The 22,888-nt window shown below is 44.9% G+C and overlaps 1 protein-coding gene across 3 annotated transcripts in view; it reads right to left on the bottom strand.

Moving 5' to 3' along the window:
- PLCB1 (phospholipase C beta 1) overlaps positions 1 to 22,888 on the bottom strand; it is a 632,132-nt gene that overhangs the window by 91,409 nt on the left and 517,835 nt on the right. For all 3 annotated transcript variants that reach the window (XM_083175630.1, XM_083175632.1, XM_083175631.1), the window contains exons 17-23: positions 21,588 to 21,672; positions 19,730 to 19,854; positions 13,974 to 14,128; positions 12,426 to 12,590; positions 11,162 to 11,261; positions 8,005 to 8,109; positions 6,758 to 6,867 (exon numbers count right to left, since the gene is read on the bottom strand). In XM_083175630.1, the coding sequence (XP_083031756.1) occupies positions 6,758 to 6,867; positions 8,005 to 8,109; positions 11,162 to 11,261; positions 12,426 to 12,590; positions 13,974 to 14,128; positions 19,730 to 19,854; positions 21,588 to 21,672 (845 nt within the window). The remainder of the gene's footprint in view (positions 1 to 6,757; positions 6,868 to 8,004; positions 8,110 to 11,161; positions 11,262 to 12,425; positions 12,591 to 13,973; positions 14,129 to 19,729; positions 19,855 to 21,587; positions 21,673 to 22,888) is intronic.

The following is a 22,888-nucleotide window of genomic DNA, read 5'->3' as shown; positions in this document are numbered from 1 at the left end:
CAGTCACTAGAAACCAGCAAAACCTCAGGCAGTTCCATGCATGTTGGCTAAACTTCATCTAGGCCCTGGGGAAAACAATGCACTAGGGTAAATGCCCATTCACAGGATTACAATGCAAAAAGAACAATCCTAGTTTACCCCTCCTGCAGTCACCTCTTCATATGTTTCCATACAGTGAATGGCTGATTGGTGGAGAGCCCCAGGCATCATCCAACCAGGTAGAGGGCCAGATGCACTAAGCTTCAAAAGTAATAAAATGAAGAGTGATAAACAACCAACCAATCAGCTCCTGCATGACATTATTCAAACACAGTCTGTGACATGGCAAGTAGGAGCTGATTGGCTGGCTGTTTATCCCTAACTATTTTTTACATTTTTGAAGCTTAGTGCATCTGGCCCAGAGAATGCAGCCTGTATTCTCTGATTGTGGGGGGATGCTCTAACAACCGCGCCCCCACATTGCCACAGATCGCCTACATAATTATCGTATATGCTCTAACATATGCGATAATTATCGCAAAGGACAGCTCTTGAGTTAAGAGCTGTCCTTTGCGGTGAGAGACAGCGGGTCCCATTGGGACTCCCGGCAGCTCCCCCCTCCCTCCCTTACCCGGCGCTGCTGCTGCTGCGCCGGGTTCTCCTCTTCCCTGAATCTAGAAGAGGATCATAGTGCAGGGAGGAGGAGGTCACAGGTCCGGGCAGCACAGCACTGTGATGCCCGGACACAGGTGAGGGGGGGTTGATGCGGGGGTCGGTGCATCGCGGTAAAAGCCCATAGGCTTAGAGCATCCCAAAATGCGGTAAAAACCCAGATGCTCCTATGCTTGCCTCTCTGTATGATTGCTGTCACCATTGCTGAACTAGTTCATTGATGAGAAAGGTGATGGCGATCATAAATTAGGAGGGATGTCCAGGAACACAGCAATTTGTACCTAATGAAAGAGGTCACGTTGGAGGGTCTACAAAAAACACTCAAACCTACAGTATATTCTCACATACACACTTGCAGGGGGGGGGCTTGGGTTTAGGCACTAGCGGAGGGAAGGTTAGGGTTAGCTGCGGGGAGGGGGTGTTAGGGTAAGGCTGTGGGGAGGAAGCATTAGGGTTATGCACTAGATGAGGGAAGGCTAGACTATGGGGAGGAAGAGTTAGGTTTCAGATGTAGGGAAATTATACCTAATGGAAAGGATTCATTTAATCAGAATGGGCAGCACGGACGGTGTAAAGGTTACATTACTGCCTCACAGCGCTGAGGTCATGGGTTCAATTCCCACCATGGCTCTAACTGTGCGGAGTTTGTATATTCTCCCCGTGCTTGCGTGGGTTTACTCCGGGTACTCCGGTTTCCTCCCACAATCCAAAAATATACTGGTAGGCTAGTTGGCTCCCAACAAAAATTAACCCTAGAATGTCTGTGTGTGCGTGTACATGTGGTAGGGAATATAGATTGTAAGCTCCACTGGGGCAGGGACTGATGTGAATGAGCAACTACAGGTATACTCTGTACAGCGCTGCGGAACCTGTATGCACTATATAAGAAACGGTTAATAAATAAATAAATGCCAGAGTCAGTATTCTGAACGTATTCTGTATTCCTGATATAAAGTCGTCACACTCTAATAATAGTTGTTTCTTTCATTTAAAATTCCAGTGAGAGCAGATGTCTCAGTAATACTTGTGGATAAAGCTTATATATATAGTTTAATACATACTGTAACGCTATCATTACTGATGTTACCTGAGCTGTAACATGTACCTGCAATTATACTGTATATTCAGGATGTTTCGATAGAACTGTACAGGTTTATGTTTATGTTCGGTTGGGTACATTATTGATGCTTAGAACACAGAACATTTTCACATTACCAGTTATACTGTATATGTAGCACAATAGAAGCTTTAGTGCCATCCAGTGAAAGTTGCGCACCACTACATTAAACAGCAGGGGGGAATTATTAACCTCTAGGGCAGGGCAGAAATAGGGCACACAGTTTTGTTCCTTTTTTATAAAGTAATACAGCTTATACAGTATATACAGTATGTGTCACTGTTTCCTGCCTAGATGACTTCTAAGAAAGGTCTATACAAACATAGAGGTCTGATTCTCAGATGGAATATACTTACCTACTCTCCTGGAAGTTGTGGGAGACTCATGGTTTTTGGGGTGGTCCCCTGCAATCACCGGAAGAGTGGGTGCTTCTCCTGCATCCCACTCGCTTCCTAGGGTAGTGGGCAGGATACGCAGATAAAGCATGGATTTTCTGTTCCTCATGGAGGGAGTAAGGCTAATTTACATAAATAGCCATCATTTTAGCCTCATACTCTCCACCAGGAGCTGCAATTTGCAGGATTTACCATTATGAAGGGCGGGGCAATATGATGGCCCTGCTTGGCTCCACCCCTGAGGACCCCTGCTGCTTAACCTCTCAGACGCTCTCCCAGAGAGTGGTTTTAAAACTAGGTAAGTTTGAGATGGAAGCAAAGCATATAGATTATGTAGCAATGAAAAGAGTATAGAAGTGGACCAGTAGGGAAGTTGCTCATAGCAATGAATCAAATTTATCAAATACATTGTCAATAACGATAGGTTGAAGCTAGTTGGTTGCTACGGACAACTTCTCTGATCCTCTATTCTTTTCACTGCTTCGTACATCAACCCCTTTGTATGTTGAAAAGCAAAAGGGGCAAATACATTTATTTTCCATTTTTGCATGTGGTGTCTCAGATCTGTAAGCACCCTGTGCGGGAAGCGGGCGGGTAGCTGACATCAGCTACCCGCCCCGCGTTACCAGGCCATTTGCATGGGAACGCCCAGTGTTTACATGGGAATGCCCAAGAAATGCTGGGCATTCCCATGGGCTTTTTGCTTTGCAAATAAACCTGGATGAGTCCCCTGGTATCTGGCCCGAAGCATGGCAAGCGAAGCACGCCATGCGAGGGTATGCACTACACTAATTGGGGGTCCACGTGATCAGGTGCCGACATTAACACTGAAAAGCATGTCGACCGTTTGCTTGTTTCGAGCTTTCACATGTTGACAGTTTACTTGTGTAACTCTTTTGTCAAAGTTGACCTAATGCATGACGACCTTTTGGTGTCAACCTATTGGAATGTCGACCTAGACCAGGGGTGGCCGAACCGGTCCTCGAGATCTACCAATGGTCAACATTTTCCAGATCCCCTAGCTGGTGCACAGCTGTAGTCATTACTAACTGTCACATGATCCAGATCCCCTAGCTGGTGCACAGCTGTAGTCATTACTAACTGTCACATGACCCATATCACCTAGCTAGTGCACAGCTGTAGTCATTACTAACTGTCACATGACCCATATCACCTAGCTGGTGCACAGCTGTAGTCATTACTAACTGTCACATGACCCATATCACCTAGCTGGTGCACAGCTGTAGTCATTACTAACTGTCACATGACCCATAACACCTAGCTGGTGCACAGCTGTAGTCCTTACTAACTGTCACATGACCCATATCACCTAGCTGATGCACAGCTGTAGTCATTACTAACTGTCACATGACCCATATCACCTAGATCAGGGGTGACCAAACCGGTCCTCGAGATCTACCAACGGTCCACGTTTTCCAGGTTACCTAGCTGCTGCACAGCTGTAGTTATTACTAACTGTCACATTTTCAAACCTGCTGCATTCATTCCTACTATAGATCCACAGGTTGCCTGAAAAAATGAACTGTTGGTAGATCTTGAGGACAGGTTTGGCTGCCCCTGCACTAGACACTGTCGACCCTTTGATCTCCACCCCGGTCCCACAGCTCAGTTTTGCTGCTCTTATTGTACAATGCTTGTACTAACATTTCCTTTTTACTAACATACCTACATTGTGTGTATTTTTATTTCATTGTTTTACTATTCAAATAGGTTAAGAAATGGTGTTTCCTGGATATTTCACCAAGCTTAATGAATATGCCTAGGGGTGCAGGGGCGTTTGTGTCCCCATTTGTTTGACCATAACAATTTGGCAGGTATGAAACATGACTTGGAGTCGTGTAGGGTCATCAATTTATGTCACCCGTGCCCACAAATATCTGTCCGTGCCAATGAGTTCCTTTTCTTTCTTTTTTTATAACCTAGATGGGTCAAAGATGAATAAATGTTCTTGCTCCGGAAATAGCGTCTCCAGTGACTAATGTCCTAGATAGTGTAGGTCAGGTGCGTCCTTATGCCCTCATTCCTGATCATGTACAGGGATGGGAGCGTTCTATTTGTTATAAGAACTTCTTGTCTGCATATGCGTTCCACCTCATCTAGGTCACACCACAACAAGTGAGACAAATGAAAGGAAAGTTCAGTTTATTTTTAGCTTCACAATGAAGATGAGTCAGTTCCGTGTGGAGGAACGCAATTAAGATAATTTAAGAGCCGGGATGCAGCCGCAGTAGTGTGTGGGTGGCCTGGGTGCATTAGTCGCCATGCTGTACACTACAGCACTTACAGCCTGCGGCGCACCAGCTGTTCCATAGCCACATGTTCTACCCATGGGGATGGTGACACTCTGTTGGGGGATAGCAATGGATTAAGACAACGTTACAGTATTGCATTGAGACACATCAATGTGTGTGTTTAACCAATCACACAAAGGGCCCAATTTATCCAGTACTGCTGGTCTTTCATCTATAAGCCTGCCCCCATACTCCCATTGGCTAGTTTCACAGGGGGTTGGGATCATTCGTCAGAATGATTCTAGGTCTACAGTCATTAGGTCGACCCCACTAGGTCGACTGGCAGGAAGGTCGACCTGACTTAAGGTCGACATGGGCCAAGGTCGACATGACTTAATGTCGAATTTGCATAAAGGTCGACATGAGGAAGGTCGACTGGTCATAAGGTCGACATGGGTTTTTCACTGTTTTTTTATCCGAATGTCGACACAGTCGACATGGACACAGTTGGCAATGAGAATCGGACCCTCGCATCGCTCGCTTCGCTCGCAATGCTTCGGGCACGGTGCCTCGCTGCGCTCGGCACACTATTTTATTCTCCCACCACGCCCTAGTGGATGGTAGGGCATGAAATACCGCCTGTCGGCACATGTCGGCTCAAAAAACAGTGAAAAACCCATGTTGACCTTATGACCAGTCGACCTTCCTCATGTCGACCTTTATGCAAATTCGACCTTAAGTCATGTCGACCTTGGCCCATGTCGACCTTAAGTCAGGTCGACCTTCCTGCCAGTCGACCTAGTGGGGTCGACCTAATGACTGTAGACCTAAATGCATTCTGACGAATGACCGCATCCCTTTCACAGGAGCCTGGGGGCGGGGCTTATACAAGAGGTGATGCTGAACCCCAGCCCAGGGACAGCAGCTGCAACTGATCCCTGCAGTCAGAATCCCTATGGATCCTGATGGTAAGTACAAGCGTTAGGGTTAGGGGTACTTATGTAATATCTGGGCTCCCGTTTTTCTTATGAGACCGCAACCCCTCGCGGGGCTCGCTGCGCTTGCCACGCTTCGGGCACGGTGGCTCGCTGCGCTCGCCACACTATATAAAATCAACTCCATGCGTAGTTGGATAGTAGGGGTATGAAAAAATACGGTGCATTTAACATGGGAGCCCAGATAATACATAAGTACCGGGTTAGGTACTAATGGGAGAGTTAGGATGATTACCTAATTAATAACTATATGGTGTAACAAGAATAATATTTAGAAGAGATTATATTGAAATTGCATACCTCCCAACAGTCCCAAAAACCGCGGGAATGTCACGGTTTTCGGGACATTCCCGCGTCCCTCCCGCAGCCGGCAGTGCCCCGCGGTGAGGGGGGGCTATTGGGAGTCCCCCTTGTCGGCTGATGAGCAGCTGGGAATAAACGCTGTGCGCAGCCAGGGGGCTGGGGGCACGGCTAGAGGCTCACAGAGCCTCTGGGTCATGCGCTCATAGCGGCAAAATGGGGGCGTGGCCTCACAGGTGAGCCACACATATAGGCCACTCCCTCAAAATTAGGCCACGCCCATGTCCCTCCTCCAGCTCATAAGAAGTTGGGAGGTATCAATTGCTGCTATCCCCGGCCACTCTATCACTATAGGAAGGCAACACTTATGGAATTGTAAAACCCTGGGGATTGCGGATTACTACATTATCTCATGAATAACACTGGCAATAAAGACAACTATGATAATTAATTGTAACTCTTTGTATATATCAAGGATATTACGAGTACAATATTCTATTATATGGTTTCATAAATAATACATATCCACAATGAAACAACAGTGACCACACTAGTCTAGTACTAAGGCCAGCTGTGTTAGTGTTACACTGCCACCTTGTGGTGAGAAGTGGAATAGTAAATCTTAGGAACAATGAGCCATACTGTATACAGTATGTAAGGGACACATCCCATGCCATAACCAAACTGTGTATGATACAGGGATTTCCTTTGGTAGATGTTATAACTATATTCTGAGGAGCACCTCCTAGTGGTCACTGAGTGATAAGGAAATAGTAAGATACATTGATTATGGAAATAATAGGTTTAACTGTCCGTATACTACTAGAAAGCATTTGGAACAGTTCTTAGTACAAATTAGCATTTGGTAATGATATGGTGATAGTCAATAAGGCTGTAGCTAGATCTGGAATTGGAGGCTGACATGTATAACAATATTTCATCATTCCATGCTCAGTACCTGTAAAATCTGCTATTTCTGTGCTAAACACACACAATTAGGCAAATATAACCGTGACGTGTAAGTGGCTCTACGTGGAATAATCCTACCTCTTTCTTTACTTCTTCCTCGTCTTCCAGTGTGAGTGCAGCCAGCTGTCTTGATCTCTGCTCCATCAAATTGACATATCTAATTGGATTTGATAAAGCTTCAATCACATCTGCAGGAAACATACGACACAAGTGGAATTACGTGATAATATAATAATACAGTATTACTTATTGGCATAGCATGGCACAGAAGTATTGAGTTGAGCATAAATTCAGTGGATGTATACTGATAATATAGGACTTTTGGAAAGGATTACAGAACGCGAGGGGCCAGAAGAATTTTGTACACCCAGATAACGAGTGGTACGCCCTTGGGCGATACCGGCATGATTTGTTGTTTCTGGAACAGTGTGTATGCTCATTTGCGCGATCCTACGGGCCCCACATGATGTCTTCTGGTGGGCTGTGCTGCACGGCCAATCGGAAAGAGGTTGTGTGGGACAAGGTGCACTGTAATAAAGGACAGCATGACATTTCATTCTGTCATTCACTAAATTGCACCGGAGCAAAGTACCGATTGTCTGCTCGTATGCGAATGGGTCCTGAGGCATAGTATTTCAAGGAGGGAGGGGTGACTTTGGGCTCTGTTTGGAAAAACAGAGGTGTGTCCCTGCTGTTTAGGGGGTAGGAAGAGGTGAGTAGATGTTTCTATAGTAACACATTCAGTTTGATGGAACTATCTCCTACATAGACAATAGTACTGCAGCCAAATAATTCAGCTTGGATCGCTAATTAGAGAATTTGCAAATTGAGCAATTAATATTGTTAATTATTCAGTGATGTCACTTGGCTGCATGTTTGGATGACAGGAGAAATCGTTAACAATATAGTGAATAAATACTAAATAATATCCTATTTATCATGTCTGAGTCTGATTCCTGAATGAGCCAACGCTTGAATTTCCGAACACGTTGTGCAGAATATCTGAACTGCTGCTGCCACCTAGTGGTTCTGGTACAACATGCACAATTATAGACGGACCACAGTCATTTGGGACACACGGCACCATGAAGCATCTGCTACGGAGCTCAGTCATACCATACATGAGGTGGCCTATGGATTGCTTGGGTTAGAAGCATAATCCTCTCCCAAACAACCGTGCTACAACTGTATATGAAAGAGAGATACAGTTAATATGCCGGGTGTTCCCAAAACATAGCTGGAAACTTTAAGATACAGATAATGAAAGAAATGTTTAAATGGTTTGAAGTTCATTAAAATAATAATAAAATAAATAAATACTGTACCTGCAAATGTGTCGGGGACGTAATCTTTCACCTCTATATAAACAAAGATGGCCGGCAGCGTCAGGGGCACATTCTTCTCATTTCTCAGACAGATATAGTGATAACCTGCGCAGGAAAGGGATTTATGTTTTATAAAGTTTGAAGAAAATACAGTTAGGTCCAGAGATCTGTTAGTCTGATAATGGCAGAGCGGCTCGGCGCATTTCGCTCCCGAGAGTAGAATTAGTGACCCATCAATCAAATCCTTATCCGTTCCCAAATTAAATATTTGGTGGTTTCTCAAAGCGCGATTCACTTACAGGGAAATACCGGACCACAGAGGAATCTAACATCGGCATAGGAATTGCGCGTTAGTACCTGTGAGATTGGCATGTTATACTGACATGTAGTACCTGTCCTACATACTAAGGACACGTGCCGGGTGCTGTGTTGTAATGACTGAGAGCATAAACAGCTGCTTTGTTCTGATTAGTACGTACAGGCAGTATATGGGTACGGATTAAAACGTTCTCCAGTATCTAGGTAGACAGTCAATAGGTCTACACTGGACAGTGACAAAAGTTGAAATGCACATGGTCAACATGAGATTTCTGGCTTTTTTTATGTCAATGTCGACGCTTGAGCATGGGAACCCCCAATTAGTGTAGCACATACACTCTTCATGCTTCAGACCCGGTACCTCGCTCCCCTACCACCGCTCTCGGCATACTTCACCGTTCCCATTTGTAGTCCACGTGGATCGTAAAGCATGAAAAAGTCCAAAAAAAAGAGAGGAAAGAAAATCACGAAAAACACCCTTTCTTTTGTTTACTATTGCCACGTCGACCTTTTGTTTGAGTTGACTAATTTTTGTCAATATCGACCTAGTGCATATATTTCTTTTGAAAATGTCGACCTAGTGCTTATCGACGGAACATTTTACAATTCCCAATCGGAGTTCTCGTAAATGTTAAAGTATAAAAAAAAGTCCAAAAAATGAAGAAATAAAAACATGTAAAAAATCATGTCAACCTTTTACTGTGTTGACCATTGCCGTGTCGACATTTTGTCAATATTGAACTTGTGCATGTCGACCTTTTGTTAATGTGGACATCGTGCTTGTCGACTGTTTGGTGTCGTCCTATTGACTGTCTATCTAGATACTGTTGACCTATCATCCGATACCAACACATACAGTATTGCTCTAAAAGGAACGATAGCCTGATTATCATATGGTCTCCTGTCAGCCAAGTGGTACAGCTCTAGTCTAGGAAACTAAAATGTTTGAACTCTGTGAATGGCGGCCTAAAGACAACTCTTGGTGTTGGGCCCATAGTTCAGGGGTACCCAATCTTGCACTCACTCCCCTCCTGTCTGTCCTGCCGGCTGTCCATACCATTTTTGGTGACAGCTTTCAGAATATGATGTTAGTGCCATATAGCTTATCACCAGAAATATAATGATGGTACCATTGTCAGGGCCGGATTAAATGAAGGGCAATAGGGGCAGTTGTCTCGGGGCCCCCACATCGTTAAGTTGTGTAACCCCTTTTATCTTTTACTATGTAAAGGTTAGAACTAAGTAACTAAGTGCCTCCACCCAAACTTTATTTAATTAGTGTCGTCTGGGAAACACTCATCTAATTAAGTATCTGCCTCTCCTATAATGTTACTCCCTAATGAACCTGGCTAACCCGTCAATAGAATAAGTAAGTTTAATACAATTTCTATTTATCAATACATAAGCATACAGGAACATATCAATAATAACATACAATACATTTTCATGCTCTTTATACAATACAATACAGTACCCTCTAATCCTCCCAAATCCTATACAGAAATACTTGCATGCATTACAAAAAACACCTTAGCTGGCCAGCATTAAAGGAATAATATATGCGCATGTTGGGGCCCAATGTAAGCGTACAGTTCAGTCTCCCTTTGAACTAATAAAAGTGTATTTATCTGAATGTAGTAGTTGAAAAGTATTAGTATTGGATACTAATGTATGTATCCAATATAATCAAACCTTTTCTATGTCTCTGAGAGTTCTTTATATACAATGTTTCCAGTTACTTAAATCTGGATTTTGAGTGGCATGTGAGAGTAAGACAAGGTGTCCTTTAATTATACTCTCCTTAGCTCTGTAGTTTCCTCTTTCCTTACAATTAAGCTGCAGTCAAATCTCTTATGTGAAGTGTGAACTAGTCTTATCTCACCCTTCTGTCTGCTGGCTCCTTAACTCTTTCTCTGCTGCACTTGAGTGGGATATGATGACATTTTATTTTTGCGGCTCAGTGGCTCCTCTGCTGGCTGGGCGGCTCTGCCGCTGTGATGATGTGAGTACCTCCTGCTTTAGGGACTGACACTCCCTTCGGGCTTTGGCAGAGCAATACTGTCAGTCACCGCTCTGCCTCCTCTGTCTTCCCCAACTTATAGCACTAGGCCACAGTCCTCCTGCCTGCACCGGATGACAGATGCTGCAGCTTGCGTTTTAGTTGGACGGGGAGCGGGGTACCCTGCTAAGTAGTAACTCCTTCCTGGCTCACTTAGTCATATTTAGATATTTAGCCACATAGTATAGCGCCTAAATATCTACAGCTCTCAATGTTCACAGCTATGCGGCATCAGAGAAGGTAAACGCTGGATAAAGGAGACTGTCAGTCTAAGGCCAGCAGCGTTTCTGGCAGCCCTTCAGAGTCAGCTCACTGGTCAACTGCCTGGCTCAACTGCCTGGCTCAAGGACAGTCCTTGTTCTCACTGATTGACAGCCTAAGGAGTCTCATGGGGCTCTGGAAATTTCCAGTGCTGTGCTTGTTGCTCTACAAGTCTTTAAGCCAGCATGGCAGTATACCATACATATAATATATGTACACCATTAAATATATTCTATATACATACATATACATCATATACATGTATAACCTAAAGTAGGGTTACAGTTGCGTGCTTGGACATCTGCACACAGACCCTTCTATTCTTACAATGCCAGAAGCTAGATGATACCCTCCCTCCGATTTCATCATCAGGAAGGGAAACTCAGGGGTGGTACACCCACTATCAAGATAAGGATGAAAGATACTGCTTGGGGGGGGGGATCACCGTTACCATGACAACACTTGCATCAAACATTCTGCGATATCTACTACGTTCAATGGATTCTGCTGTGAGCGTACCTGGCCGGATTGCAGAAACAGGTAATATTCGATGACCTATGAACTTTCCTCCTTCTTCGTATGCTGCTATCCTGAGACATGCCAGGGAGGGAAGCACTACCTGATAAAAGAAAGAACAAAACACCATATTTATGAAGAAATACTTTGACACAGCTGGCAGGTATGGCTTTCCATACATAAAATGAGTGAGTGGCATGGTAGCATTCTGCAGAATGTAGAAATATGCACCAGTGTGGGCTGAGAAGCAGGGTACATGGGAGGAGATGTGGCCAGCTAGTGGAAGGGCAAATCCAGTCCATGGAGGGTGTAACTACCACCACATGCCAGTGTTTGGTAAGGTTTGGCTGTCTTTGTAAATGCCATTGAGGTGGGAGAGACGAGGTCAGTAGGATTAGTGATTTAGGAAAGAGCCCTCGAGTGATGTGTCAGATATCCCTGCTGTCCCGATGGTCCAGTCCTATGATGTTTGTCAGTGCTTCCCACTTTAACTTTTTTTAGAATGATGAAGTATATGTTTGCTTATATTAAGAGGGGAGATTTCAATTGCCGTGACTTGTTCACCCGGTCAAATTCACATGACACCCAAGGCAATTTACGGCAGCAGGATCTCACTCAAATGGGGTGTGGTATAACACACCGACAGTCGGGATTCCGACAGTCAGTAGCCCGATGTCGGAATCCCGACTGCACAGGGGGGGCGCAATGAAGCCCCTTGCGGGCACGGTGGTGAGCTACGCTTGCCACCTATCTTATTCTCCCTCTATGGGGGTCATGGACCCCCACGAGGGAGCAGTCGGGATTCCGACGTCGGAGTAATGACTCTCGGAACCCCGACTGTCGGTGAGCCGTCCGGCACCACTCAAATGTGTTTACTACCTCAAAGGGGAGTGAGAACTTTTCAGCAAATCAGGGGCAAATCGGTTGGGAGAAGGTGCGCGTCGGGATTCTGTTGCCAGTGTTACCGCAACTCGCACTATTTGGCAGCAATTGAATTCCCCCCTCGATCCCCAGCTTATGTCTATCTCGTACTAGTAAGTAATATTTAATCACAGCAGAAATGTCAGAAATTGATATTTTATGTATGTATATAAATAATTAATTAAATAAACAAATACAATAATGCTTCTGTTCCACTAATTGTATTGTGAGTGGAATGTTTTACAGAACAATATGATGGAGACACAAAGAAATGTTCCAGCATTATTAGAAGTGCTAAAGAACTTAAGGAACTTCCATTTACAATTATTTTTTTTCATTAAAACACCTTTTTAAACACAATGGGCTCCTCTTCCCATACTGGGTTCACAGCGTTGCCTTGCGATGTCTTTGTTTTGAAAGCTTTTCTCTTGGTGTCGACTGGCAGCCCAAACATATCCACTTCTACGTATGTGCCAACCTTCTTATCGGAGAGGAACTGTCCTGATATGATCTAGAGGGCAGAGAACATGCAGATGCAGGTCTGTGATGGTATACTGGATGACTCTCTAAAGGGGTGCTTTGTAGTGAAGCCAATGGAGGACAAACAATAAAAGATCAGGAAAGCGACACAACTGTGCGGCACAGAAACCGGGCACATCCAGCAGTGGCACTGCAGTGACAGACAGGATGGCAGTTTTAAAAACTAGGCCCCGAGCACCGTGCGTGGACACAACGAGAGAAGCAGCGTGGAGCGTGTACAGAGACCCAGGAAAACTGCATAAACACTCAGTCAGCATCTGCAATGTAGTACCATAGGAGGGATTATGTTTTCATTTAATTTTGCGTTGACGACGGAAAAGATAAAGTAACTTTTAGTTGTCTAGGAGGACCTGATAGTCTTAAACACTAAAATGAAGTTGACCTGTATCAGTCTATTGACCCCAATGAATCCAAACATTAACGGTTATAATGTAAATTTCCATCTTACACTTAGGCCCTTATTCTAGTTGAATCGGGCGGATGCGTATTTCGGACGGGCACGAGTGTTCTTAGCCCCGCCTACCATACGGATCGCTTAAACCGTCCGAAAGCAGTAAGACGCCGAGCGAATTGTAAATATAAAGTATCAGCCAATCGGTTTTGGCCTTACATCTTACAAGCTGTGGGCCAGATTCTCTAAGCTTCAAAAGTGATAAAATGGAGAGTGATAAACAGCCAGCCAATCAGCTCCTGTCTGACATTTTTCAAACACAGCCTGTGACATGGCAGGTAGGAGCTGATTGGCTGGCTGTTTATCACTCTCTATTTTATCACTTTTGAAGCTTAGAGAATCTGGCCCTGTGAGAGATACTCTGCCTACTGGGAGGAAATCAGAACTCGCCACCACCCCCTCGACTCCGTCCCTCACTGCCAGCCGCAGCTGTCTCTCCTCCACTGCACGCATTTGACTCTCCAGGAGGCGTGGTGTACATGACGCCCACCCTCCTCTACTGTTGTGCCGATACGCCACCCCACCACACGAACATCACTCCCCAGGAGGCGTGGCCTACGTGACGCCCGTGACTCCACCCACCCTTCTCTACTGTTGCGCTGATACTCCGCCCACTGGGAGGAGAGAAGTAAACAGCATACACTCCCTTCCATATTATACAGTATGTCCTTTCCATTAAATACATTGCACAGGTAACTACAGTTGCGAAACAGCACATCCTTCACACATATTTCACACAATCAACGGGTTCACATATTAAGGGGGCGAAGCCCCTTACGACGGTGTGAAGAGCGTCTGTAGGGCACGATGAATCACCTAGTTGATCAATAAATAAGTAGGCTGAGCAATCGATGAAGAGATAGACACAGACAGACAGACAGATAGACAGAGAGATAGATTTACCTTTACAGATAGCGTGTTTGCGACTATTCCATCTACCGTTGTCTCAGTGAATGGATCAAAGTGCTTATCAGGCCTTCTCATAAATTCTGGTTTCAGTCTGTAGCCACATTTGCCATTATATTCATACATCCCCATATTTAGCTGCATAGAAAAATCTGTGAATAAAAGGTGGTATCCTTATCAGACAGATGATCCTAACTTTACATAAAAAACATATCAAGCCTTTAAAATACAGATCTGTATTCCCAGGAGTGCACCTCACCCACCTGCCTAAATGACTGAGCAGGAAGGAAGGTGCTTTGCTAAGTATCGGCCCATACACACTAGAAGATTTTCATTTCCAAAGACTTTGCCAATATCTCTGATAGATATATATTTCATCAAAGTAATGCGTACACACTGAGCTATTTTCCCCAGAGCAAGAGATGTTCAGAAGGTGAAAGACTTTTCAGAAAATCTTTCATATAAAAGAGTATTTACATAATGGGCTGGGTTTAAATTCCAAGGGCGGGAGCAGCGGCCATTGTATTCAGTGCATTTTCTGTTCTTGGGGCCTGATTCAGAACTGATCGCTGGGATGCATATATTCGGAGCCCAGCAATCAGGTAAACCCCGGCCCGCCAGGGCAAAATACCACCCATGTGTACGGCAGGTGTATTTTATTTGCAGCCGTGCACGTAGGAGAAATCCATTCACCTGCTTCAGCAATGTATATGTTACCGCCATAACAAAATATACATTTTTGACCAGTGCTTGCGCCAGCCATGTATACGTTACATCCATAAAAAATATACATTGGTGGGCAGTGGTGACGGTAAGGTATACATGGCTGGCAAGGTACACATCACTTCTAAAGGTGGCCATACACATGCAGATTTATCTTCAGATCTGGCTGGTTGGAACAAAAACATGGTTATGGATGAGAACAAATGACAGTTGACCATTTGCTTGGAAATGCTGGAAAACTGACAAACTGTCACTCATCCATAACCATGTTTTGTTCTAACCAGCCAGATCTGAAGATAAATCTTACTAGGTGGCAGTAGGTGTGGCTCCCCTTTTTGAATATTGGACTGTGCTGCAGCCCCAACTCTGCAACTGCCACTTGCAGGGAAGTCCAGGAACAGTGCATTTTGTACCTAATGGAATGGGCCATGTTGGAGGGTATGATGAAGTTACACACACTTTCCACTCATTCAGTTTACGGACAGATTCTACAGTATGTAAGGATCCTTGTGTATATGCAGTGCCGTGGTTAAATGTATTCAGGGGTTAAAGTGAGGGGGAACTGGGTGGAACTGAGTTCCACCACCTCTAATGGTAGGGGGAACTGAGTTCCACCTCTACCACAGCCCGAACAGTAATTCCAACAGAAAAGCCTGTCCCAGTGCCTTATTCTTCTGGCACAGCGTATGTGATGTCATGCCATCACCACCACTCAAGTGAAGAAGAGCTACTAAGAAGAGCAGGCTCTGTGCATGCTGAAGACAAGATGAGAGGGGGCTGAAGGGACACAGAGGTGGGGAAGCTGCTGGAGGGACACGGGGCATAGAGCTGCTGAGGGACATGGAGAGTGAGCTGCTGGAGTGACAGACATATGTGTATAAGCAGCACAACTGTGGACATTATGTGTATAAGGGGCACTACTGTGTGATTTAATATGAATCAAGAGCACTACATGCGGTGTAATGTGTTACTATTGTGTGATTACACACCTTCCTTGTGGGGCCATTATCCCTTTTTTGGGAGGTAGAGTACAAATTCCCTGGCACTGGTCTGGGCTCTGCCTAATGAGGAGGGGGGGGGGGGGGTCAGTGTTAGGGGAATGGAGTTCCACCACCTCTCCAGGACCACTTTAAGCCCTGAATGTATTGGATAGTGGGCCAGATGCACTAAGCTTCAAAAGTGATTAAATGGAGAGTGATAAACAGCCAGCCAATCAGCTCCTTGCTGCCATGTCACAGACTGTGTTTGAAAAATGTCAGGCAGGAGCTGATTGGTCGGTTGATTATCACTCTCCATTTTATCACTTTTGAAGCTTAGTGCATCTGGCCACAGTGTCATTTACTGTTTGAACATACCATCCAACTTTGTAAAAAGGTGAAGCAGAACTCACACACCTGCGTGCTCCTGAAAAGAAGATCGCAGGAAGTAGTGGCACATCCCATTTTTGTCACTATAGGGACATGCTCAGTACTCAGTGAATACACAGCATAAAGCATTGTTCCAGCTCAGTCCCATACAATATTGTCTGAGTGATTTAGTACTAGTGTCTGTTGTGAAATAAAGCGTAGTATGAGGTTCTGTTCCACCACCTACATGGTTATTAATTATGCAAGGAAAAGCTTTTTAAATCTAGGTCAAGTAAACAAGAGCAAATGTTTAATATATAAAGATCTGGTGCTTTTGTTTAAGGCTAATTAGACATTTAAGCCGATCTTACTGAGTAATTAGAAGAAAGTAATTTAATCAAGGGGTGGGTATCACTATGAAGATGATGTGCTGTAAAGCGTAAACGGGGTCACTGTTAGATTCTGTAGGCAGGGGGGTGCTGCAGGTACCTATGTCCTGATAGACAGTCGAGCTCAGGCCGCCTCTGCAGAAAGCTTCACCGCCTGTACATACACAGCGCTTCTACCACACTAGCAAAGTTGTATAATCCAGGAAAGGAAATCAACAGTTACCTCAGGGTTGCCGACTTTCAGTCTCCTCTCCAGGAGAAGCCCGGAGAGGAGACTGTCAGCATCACTTCTGGGGGCGGGGCCTGATAGAGACATCATCAGTCCCTGCCCCCAGTAATGCAAATCCCGCAATATGCGGGTCTCCGGCGAGGGGGCGGGGCTACACATGCATGATTAGCATATTTAACCACGCCCCCTTCCGCCGAAAAAGCTTATACAACCAGGTACGTTAGGGGCAGAAGGGGGTCTGCCGGAATCCGGGAGGGTGGCCCACCTTTCCGGGGGGCCGGGAGGGGGACCCAATTTTCGGGATCCTCCCGGCCATTCCGGGAGGGTTGGCAACCCTGAGTTAGTTATTGGGGTAAAACCTAGATAAATAGTCAATACTGTAGATCGCTCAATATTCATAGTGATTGCATACATTTTTTTTGGTATTGTTGCCAGATTCGGGGCAGGCCCTACCATTAGGCAGCCGTCTAGGGCATCTGGATCTGGGGGGAGGGGGTGCCATTGAGTCTGACTACCACAACATTAAGGATGTATATGAGAAAGGCATCCTTGTTGTACTTAATGCAGGTGTTGGTTGTGGAACTTATAAGATGCAACCTCCACACTACACTTGAAAAGCTGGAAAGTGGGTATTTTTGGCATTGTTGGGTCAGAGAGATAAAGTACCAACCAATCAATTCCTGTCCTTTTTAAACGCACCTTGTAAAATCACATAAGCTAATTGGCCGGTAATTTATAGCTCTCTACCATTGAGTCATCTACCCCTATAATTGGCCTCTGGGCTAAACCAATATAAAGAACGTCAATTTCCTAGGCATCAGTGACATCTCTGAGGCACTGCATTGTTATTAATAATAATATTATATTAGACAAGCATGACTGATATTTTTTAGTCCAGGTACATGGAGTTTTATTCGACATTTATATCCTATCATAACAGTGTTAAAAATTAAAACATTTGAATTTAGTGTTCAAGAATTACTATGGGAGGTATTCAATCCCCTGCCACTATTTCCCCGTCTGAAATAGCAGTGGGTGCCTATTCAATGCTGTCTTTGCCAACAGCATTGAACAGGAATCTCGGCAGAACTTCAAAGCAGTCGGGCCCAATCTGACTAGAACAGCCGTGGATTGTCGAGAACCCGGCCGTATCTCGACGATCCACAGCCGTGTCTCGCGTTTCGGCATTCGGAAGGCAGGTAATTGAATCCCGCCTGCCGAGATGCAGACGAGCGGGCTGAGAACAGGACCCGGTCACGACTGTCGGCCCGGCCCGGTGCGAACCACCCACCCATAATATTAAAAGGATTGTAAATGTATTCTTTATCTATGCATTTCACATAAACACACAGAGAAACATTATTTAAAGGTTTGTTTTGTCAATAAATATATATCCCACCCAAGAGGAAAGAGTAAAGTAAATGGTTTATTAAAACATTATTTGGTACTCTTTACCTAGAAGGGCGGGCCATCGCATGCACTAAAAAATCGCATGCGATGCGTCCGACACGATGCCCGCGATTTCCCATAGGGAACAATGTTAAATGTCCCAATTGACCCGATTTTCCTGTTCAATGTCTCAATTGACCCGATTTTTCCATAGGAAACAATGTTAAATGGCCCACAGAGGCCAAATAGGCACCCTGAAGTGTGAAATGGCCCCCACAATTGTTAACGCCACCCCAAGATCAACGGCAACCTGAAGCGTGGCGAGCGCAACGAGCCCGCGAGGGGCGGCGGTACGCGTCCTACGACCATTTCATACCCCCACTATCCACGTCGGCGTGGAGTTGAGAATAGAAAGTGTGGCAAACACAGTGAGCCCGAAGCGTGGGCGCCCTTCTAGGTAAAGAGTACCCATTATTTTAAGGTTCATATTTTATCCGGGTAGTGTTTGGGGAGCAATATCTGCAAAGCATCTATCCAAAGGTATCATAACTTTATTTTTATTTGCTAGTTATTTTACAATCGGTGAAACAACAAATAAACCGAGGACCTTATTCTGGTTCCATCGTTCCCCTGTGTGTTCGAGCGGGCCCCTGCATGGTGCTCGCATGGTGGGTGGTGTGGCTCATGGGCACGCCCAGCATTTCATGGGTGTCCCCTTGAAAATCCTGGTCGTTCCCATGCACATGCAGGTGGTACTAAGTGTGTCAGGCGTGAGCGGTTGACGTCTTATGATGTCCGCCTTCCGCCCTGTCTTCATCCTGCTATCAGTCTCCACTGACTTATATTTGCGAAGGCGGGTGAAATCATTTGGCGGGTGAAACCATCGAATGATTTCTCCTGCTGCGGGCACATGCAAGGAGTTATATTTTCAATTTCATAACACATCCCCTTGCATGGTTGCAAGGGGATACTGCGGTGAGGGGGTGCGCCACAACTGCTCGGTAATCGGCGAGCTTCGCAGCATACCAAGCTTATCAGAATCAGTCCCTGAACCTGTAGACATGAATACATTAGTTATAGCGAACCTCGCACGCCCAACCGATGCTATGGAGTCACAGGCCCCACCAGTACAAACGGTTTCATTTCACAGTGGACTCTCTAAAATTATTATTATTGCATTTGTGCTAGTAGCTGAGAATAATATATTATTGTGGTTTTTGTTTAACATTGAAATACAGTTACTGGAAACAAATTGACAACAAAAAATATGACTAATATTTCAAAGGATATTTATCTATAAAACAGTTGTATTACAAAATATGAAGATGGGATGTTGCCCATAGCAACAGATCAGATTCAATCTATTATCTTCTAGTAGGTGTAAATAAATGAAAAGTAGAATCTATGATCAACATCCAATCTTCAACAGAAATCCCATCTTAGTGAATTGACCCCGTTGACTCACGGGTTTGAAAGGGAAATTCATGACATTCCCAGTGTCCGGTAAGGTGTAGTAGACCTTACTCCATTGGTTCTCAATGCAAGTCCCCAACAGGTCACGTTTTGTGGATTTCTGCAATCATTCACTAAATGTATTTCGCTGGGTCATAAATGATCCCACTTGCCTCACCCCAAACACAAGACAATCGTTTCGGCTGCAAGAAGAAATGCTCTTACCTATTGTTTGGAAGTTAAGAGCCACCATTTGACAACCAGCATTCCAGAAGACCTGAGGCATGTAATTTGAGGAATCTACACGTGTTCCTTTTGGGTAGATTCGACTAAGCTGCATTTTGTTATATCTGTAAACCTTTGGTTAAGAATTTTTATTTAATTTTTTGAACACCACACGGAAAACGAGATCTCCATTTGTAAAGCTGAAACCTTGAGTCATGATCAGTGATTCCAGAATAACTAATGGTCGGAGGTATGGATTACCCAAGGGCAATCCTAGAGGAATACCCTGCTGCTGTCAGACCACACATTATAAACAGATCTACAGTAGCGATATGAGTGTACGGTCTCTGATATACTGTATTCCTTGCTTTGTCTCTCCTGTTGCCTTTATCTCCTAGCTTTGACTACCTAGTTTGTTTTCCTTTGGTTACTATGGCAATTTGATTGGCAGTCGACGGCCGTTTTGGGGGCGGCATGCCGGTGTATTCCGAGAGCCCCAGAAACCGCAGGCAGTGCCTGTTTGTTGGGAAGGAGGGCCTCTGATGTCAGCAGGGGCCTGATTCAGGTCCGTACACTTGCGTGTGAATTTGCACGCGAGCGCAATGTTTTTGAAATGCACATTTCTGTACATGTCCATGCGCCGGGTGCGTGCGTCCAGATTGTTCACCGGGTAAATTTACACAGATGGAAGTTCTATTGAAGATGGGGTTTTACCCATAGCAACCAATCATGCTGCTTTATATTTGTTGCTTTCCTTCTAGAAGAAAATAGAAATGATCTGATTGGTTGTCATAAGCAACATCTCATCTTCAACAGACCTCCCATGTTAGTACATTTACCCCGCAGTGAGCGGTGTGAGAGGAATGTGGGGGACAGGTTTGTCCTCATACACTGTGGTTTCAGTTACACCAAGTTCTGTTGTGCTTTATCTTTGGCCTTCTATATGTGTAAATGCCTGCTGAATGGCAATCATTACGTTGTCACTGATGAAATGTCAATATGATTAGAATATCAACAAAATGTCCAGTGGTCTAGTCATGACTGACCAGGTATGGTGGCTCCGGTAGTCTCTTCTGAGTCTGGCGGTGACGTCTTAATGACATCTAACTCATCCTATGGAGCTACTGATGGGAAATATATCCCTAACATCAAGTCGTCCTCACGGTGTCTAACCCTAACCTCCCCTCCCATAGCATAACCCTCCCCTAGTGCCTAATACTAACCCTCTCCTCCCATAGCCTAACCTTCCCCCTAGTTCCTTACCCTAACCTCTTCCCCGGAGGCCTAGCCCCAACCTCTCTTCCCAAGGCCTAACCCTCCCCCTAGTGCCTAACCCTAACATCTCCCCCTTTGCCCAACCTTACCCCATCCCCGTAGTGCATAACCCTAACCTCCCCTCCCATAGCCTAACCCTCCGCCTAGTGACTAAGCCTAACCCTCCCCTACTTCCTTACCCTCCCCTCCCCTCCCAGAGCCTAACCCAAACCTCCTTTCATTTAGCATAACCTTCGCCTTAGTGCCTAGCCTCTCTTCCCTTAGCCTAACCCTGGTGCCAAAGTCTCCCCTAGTGGCCTATACCTAACCCTCCCCCTAGTGCTTAACCTCCATTCCCTTAGCAGAACACTTTCCCCTATTGCTTAACCCTACCCTCCTCTAGTACTTAACCCTAACCTAGTGCCTAACCTTAACTTCCCTTCCCTTCCCTTAGCCTAACCATCCCCCTAGAGCCTAAGCCTAACCTCTCTTAGCTTAGCAACAAATTAGGAAAAAGCTGAGAAGAGTTAAACCTCTTAAAATGTATATAAAGTATAAACATAAAAAAGAAATAAATGAGGAAAAGGGGTTGTAAAAAGGATCCTCTACAAATTCCACTGGAGATTTTGTCAGCTGCTCCAGTCCCTTGGTCTCCACAAAGGAGGACATTTCATAGCTCTTGTTTCTCTCTGTAAAGACAAAACAAAGGGTGAGTACAGGCAGAGCATATGATTCCAATAAGACAGTGATTACAGACAGCCCTGGATCGGACTGATTGTAAACCTTGGACATAATCCTTACCTTATTTATTTTGAACAAAATACTCACATTACTGAGCTGCGTAACATGCCTGAGATTACGGATATGGTTACAATTACCTAAATCTATTCAGCATGTTCTCTGTTCAACCCTTTGGAGAAAGGTTGCTCTATATTATGTCATCAATATCACATGTATCTACCTTGAAGCTGACAAATGTCCCCAATTTCCAAGGACACAGGTGTTAGAGATATGCAATGTCCTTATTTCCCATTACTGACCCTGGCCGAGTGACTGTCGACACCTTATACCAAAACTGTGGTGGTGCTGTGGAGCAGGTCTATGATCACCAGTATGTCCATAATATATAAGGGTAGGACTTGTAAGTTTTATTTAAAAGCAGATATACAATTGCTGCTGAGCTCTCCCCCATTCATCATGGAGACTGCAATAGCACAATTAAATACACATGTATACAGTACTAGGTGATTCATTCCGCTCTACGGGCGCTCTTCACACTGGTGTAAGGGGCTGCGTCTGTGAACGCATTTAATGCGTGGGTGGGGGTCGCATACCTCCCAACATGACCCTTTCCAGGAGGGACACAATGCTCTGCTTCTGGACTTTTCTCTTAATTTAGGATTGCCATCACCTGTGGTGAAGCACCTTTCTTCTTAGTTAACCTGTTCAAAAACAGGTGATGGCAATCATACATTAAAAGGAAAGTCCAGAAGCAGAGCATTGTGTCCCTCCTGGCATGGGTCATGTTGGGAGGTATGGGGTCGGATGCAAGGTTGGGGGTGTGGGAGTGGCTGGGGATGCTGCCGGGGGATTGAGGAGTAGGGATGGCCATCGGGGGATTGAGGAGTAGGGATGGCCATCGGTGCACATGCCAGCAATGGTTGCCATCGATGGCAATTCTGCAACCAGCCATTGATAGTGGTAAACTATTTGATGGATAACCATCGATAGTTGTAGCTATCGATGGTCATCCATTATATGCCAGTGATTGTTGCTCTTGATTCTAATTCTGCACCCAGCCATCGATAGTGGTAAACTATTTAATGGATAACCATCGATCGTTGTAGCTATCGATGGTCATACATAATATTTGACTGAATGGCACGTGGGCTAATCAGAACTCGG

The sequence above is a fragment of the Crinia signifera genome, chromosome 3 (assembly GCF_055691185.1).
Source record: "Crinia signifera chromosome 3, ASM5569118v1, whole genome shotgun sequence".
NCBI lineage: Eukaryota > Metazoa > Chordata > Amphibia > Anura > Myobatrachidae > Crinia > Crinia signifera.
This window is presented reverse-complemented; position numbering and strand designations above follow the sequence as displayed.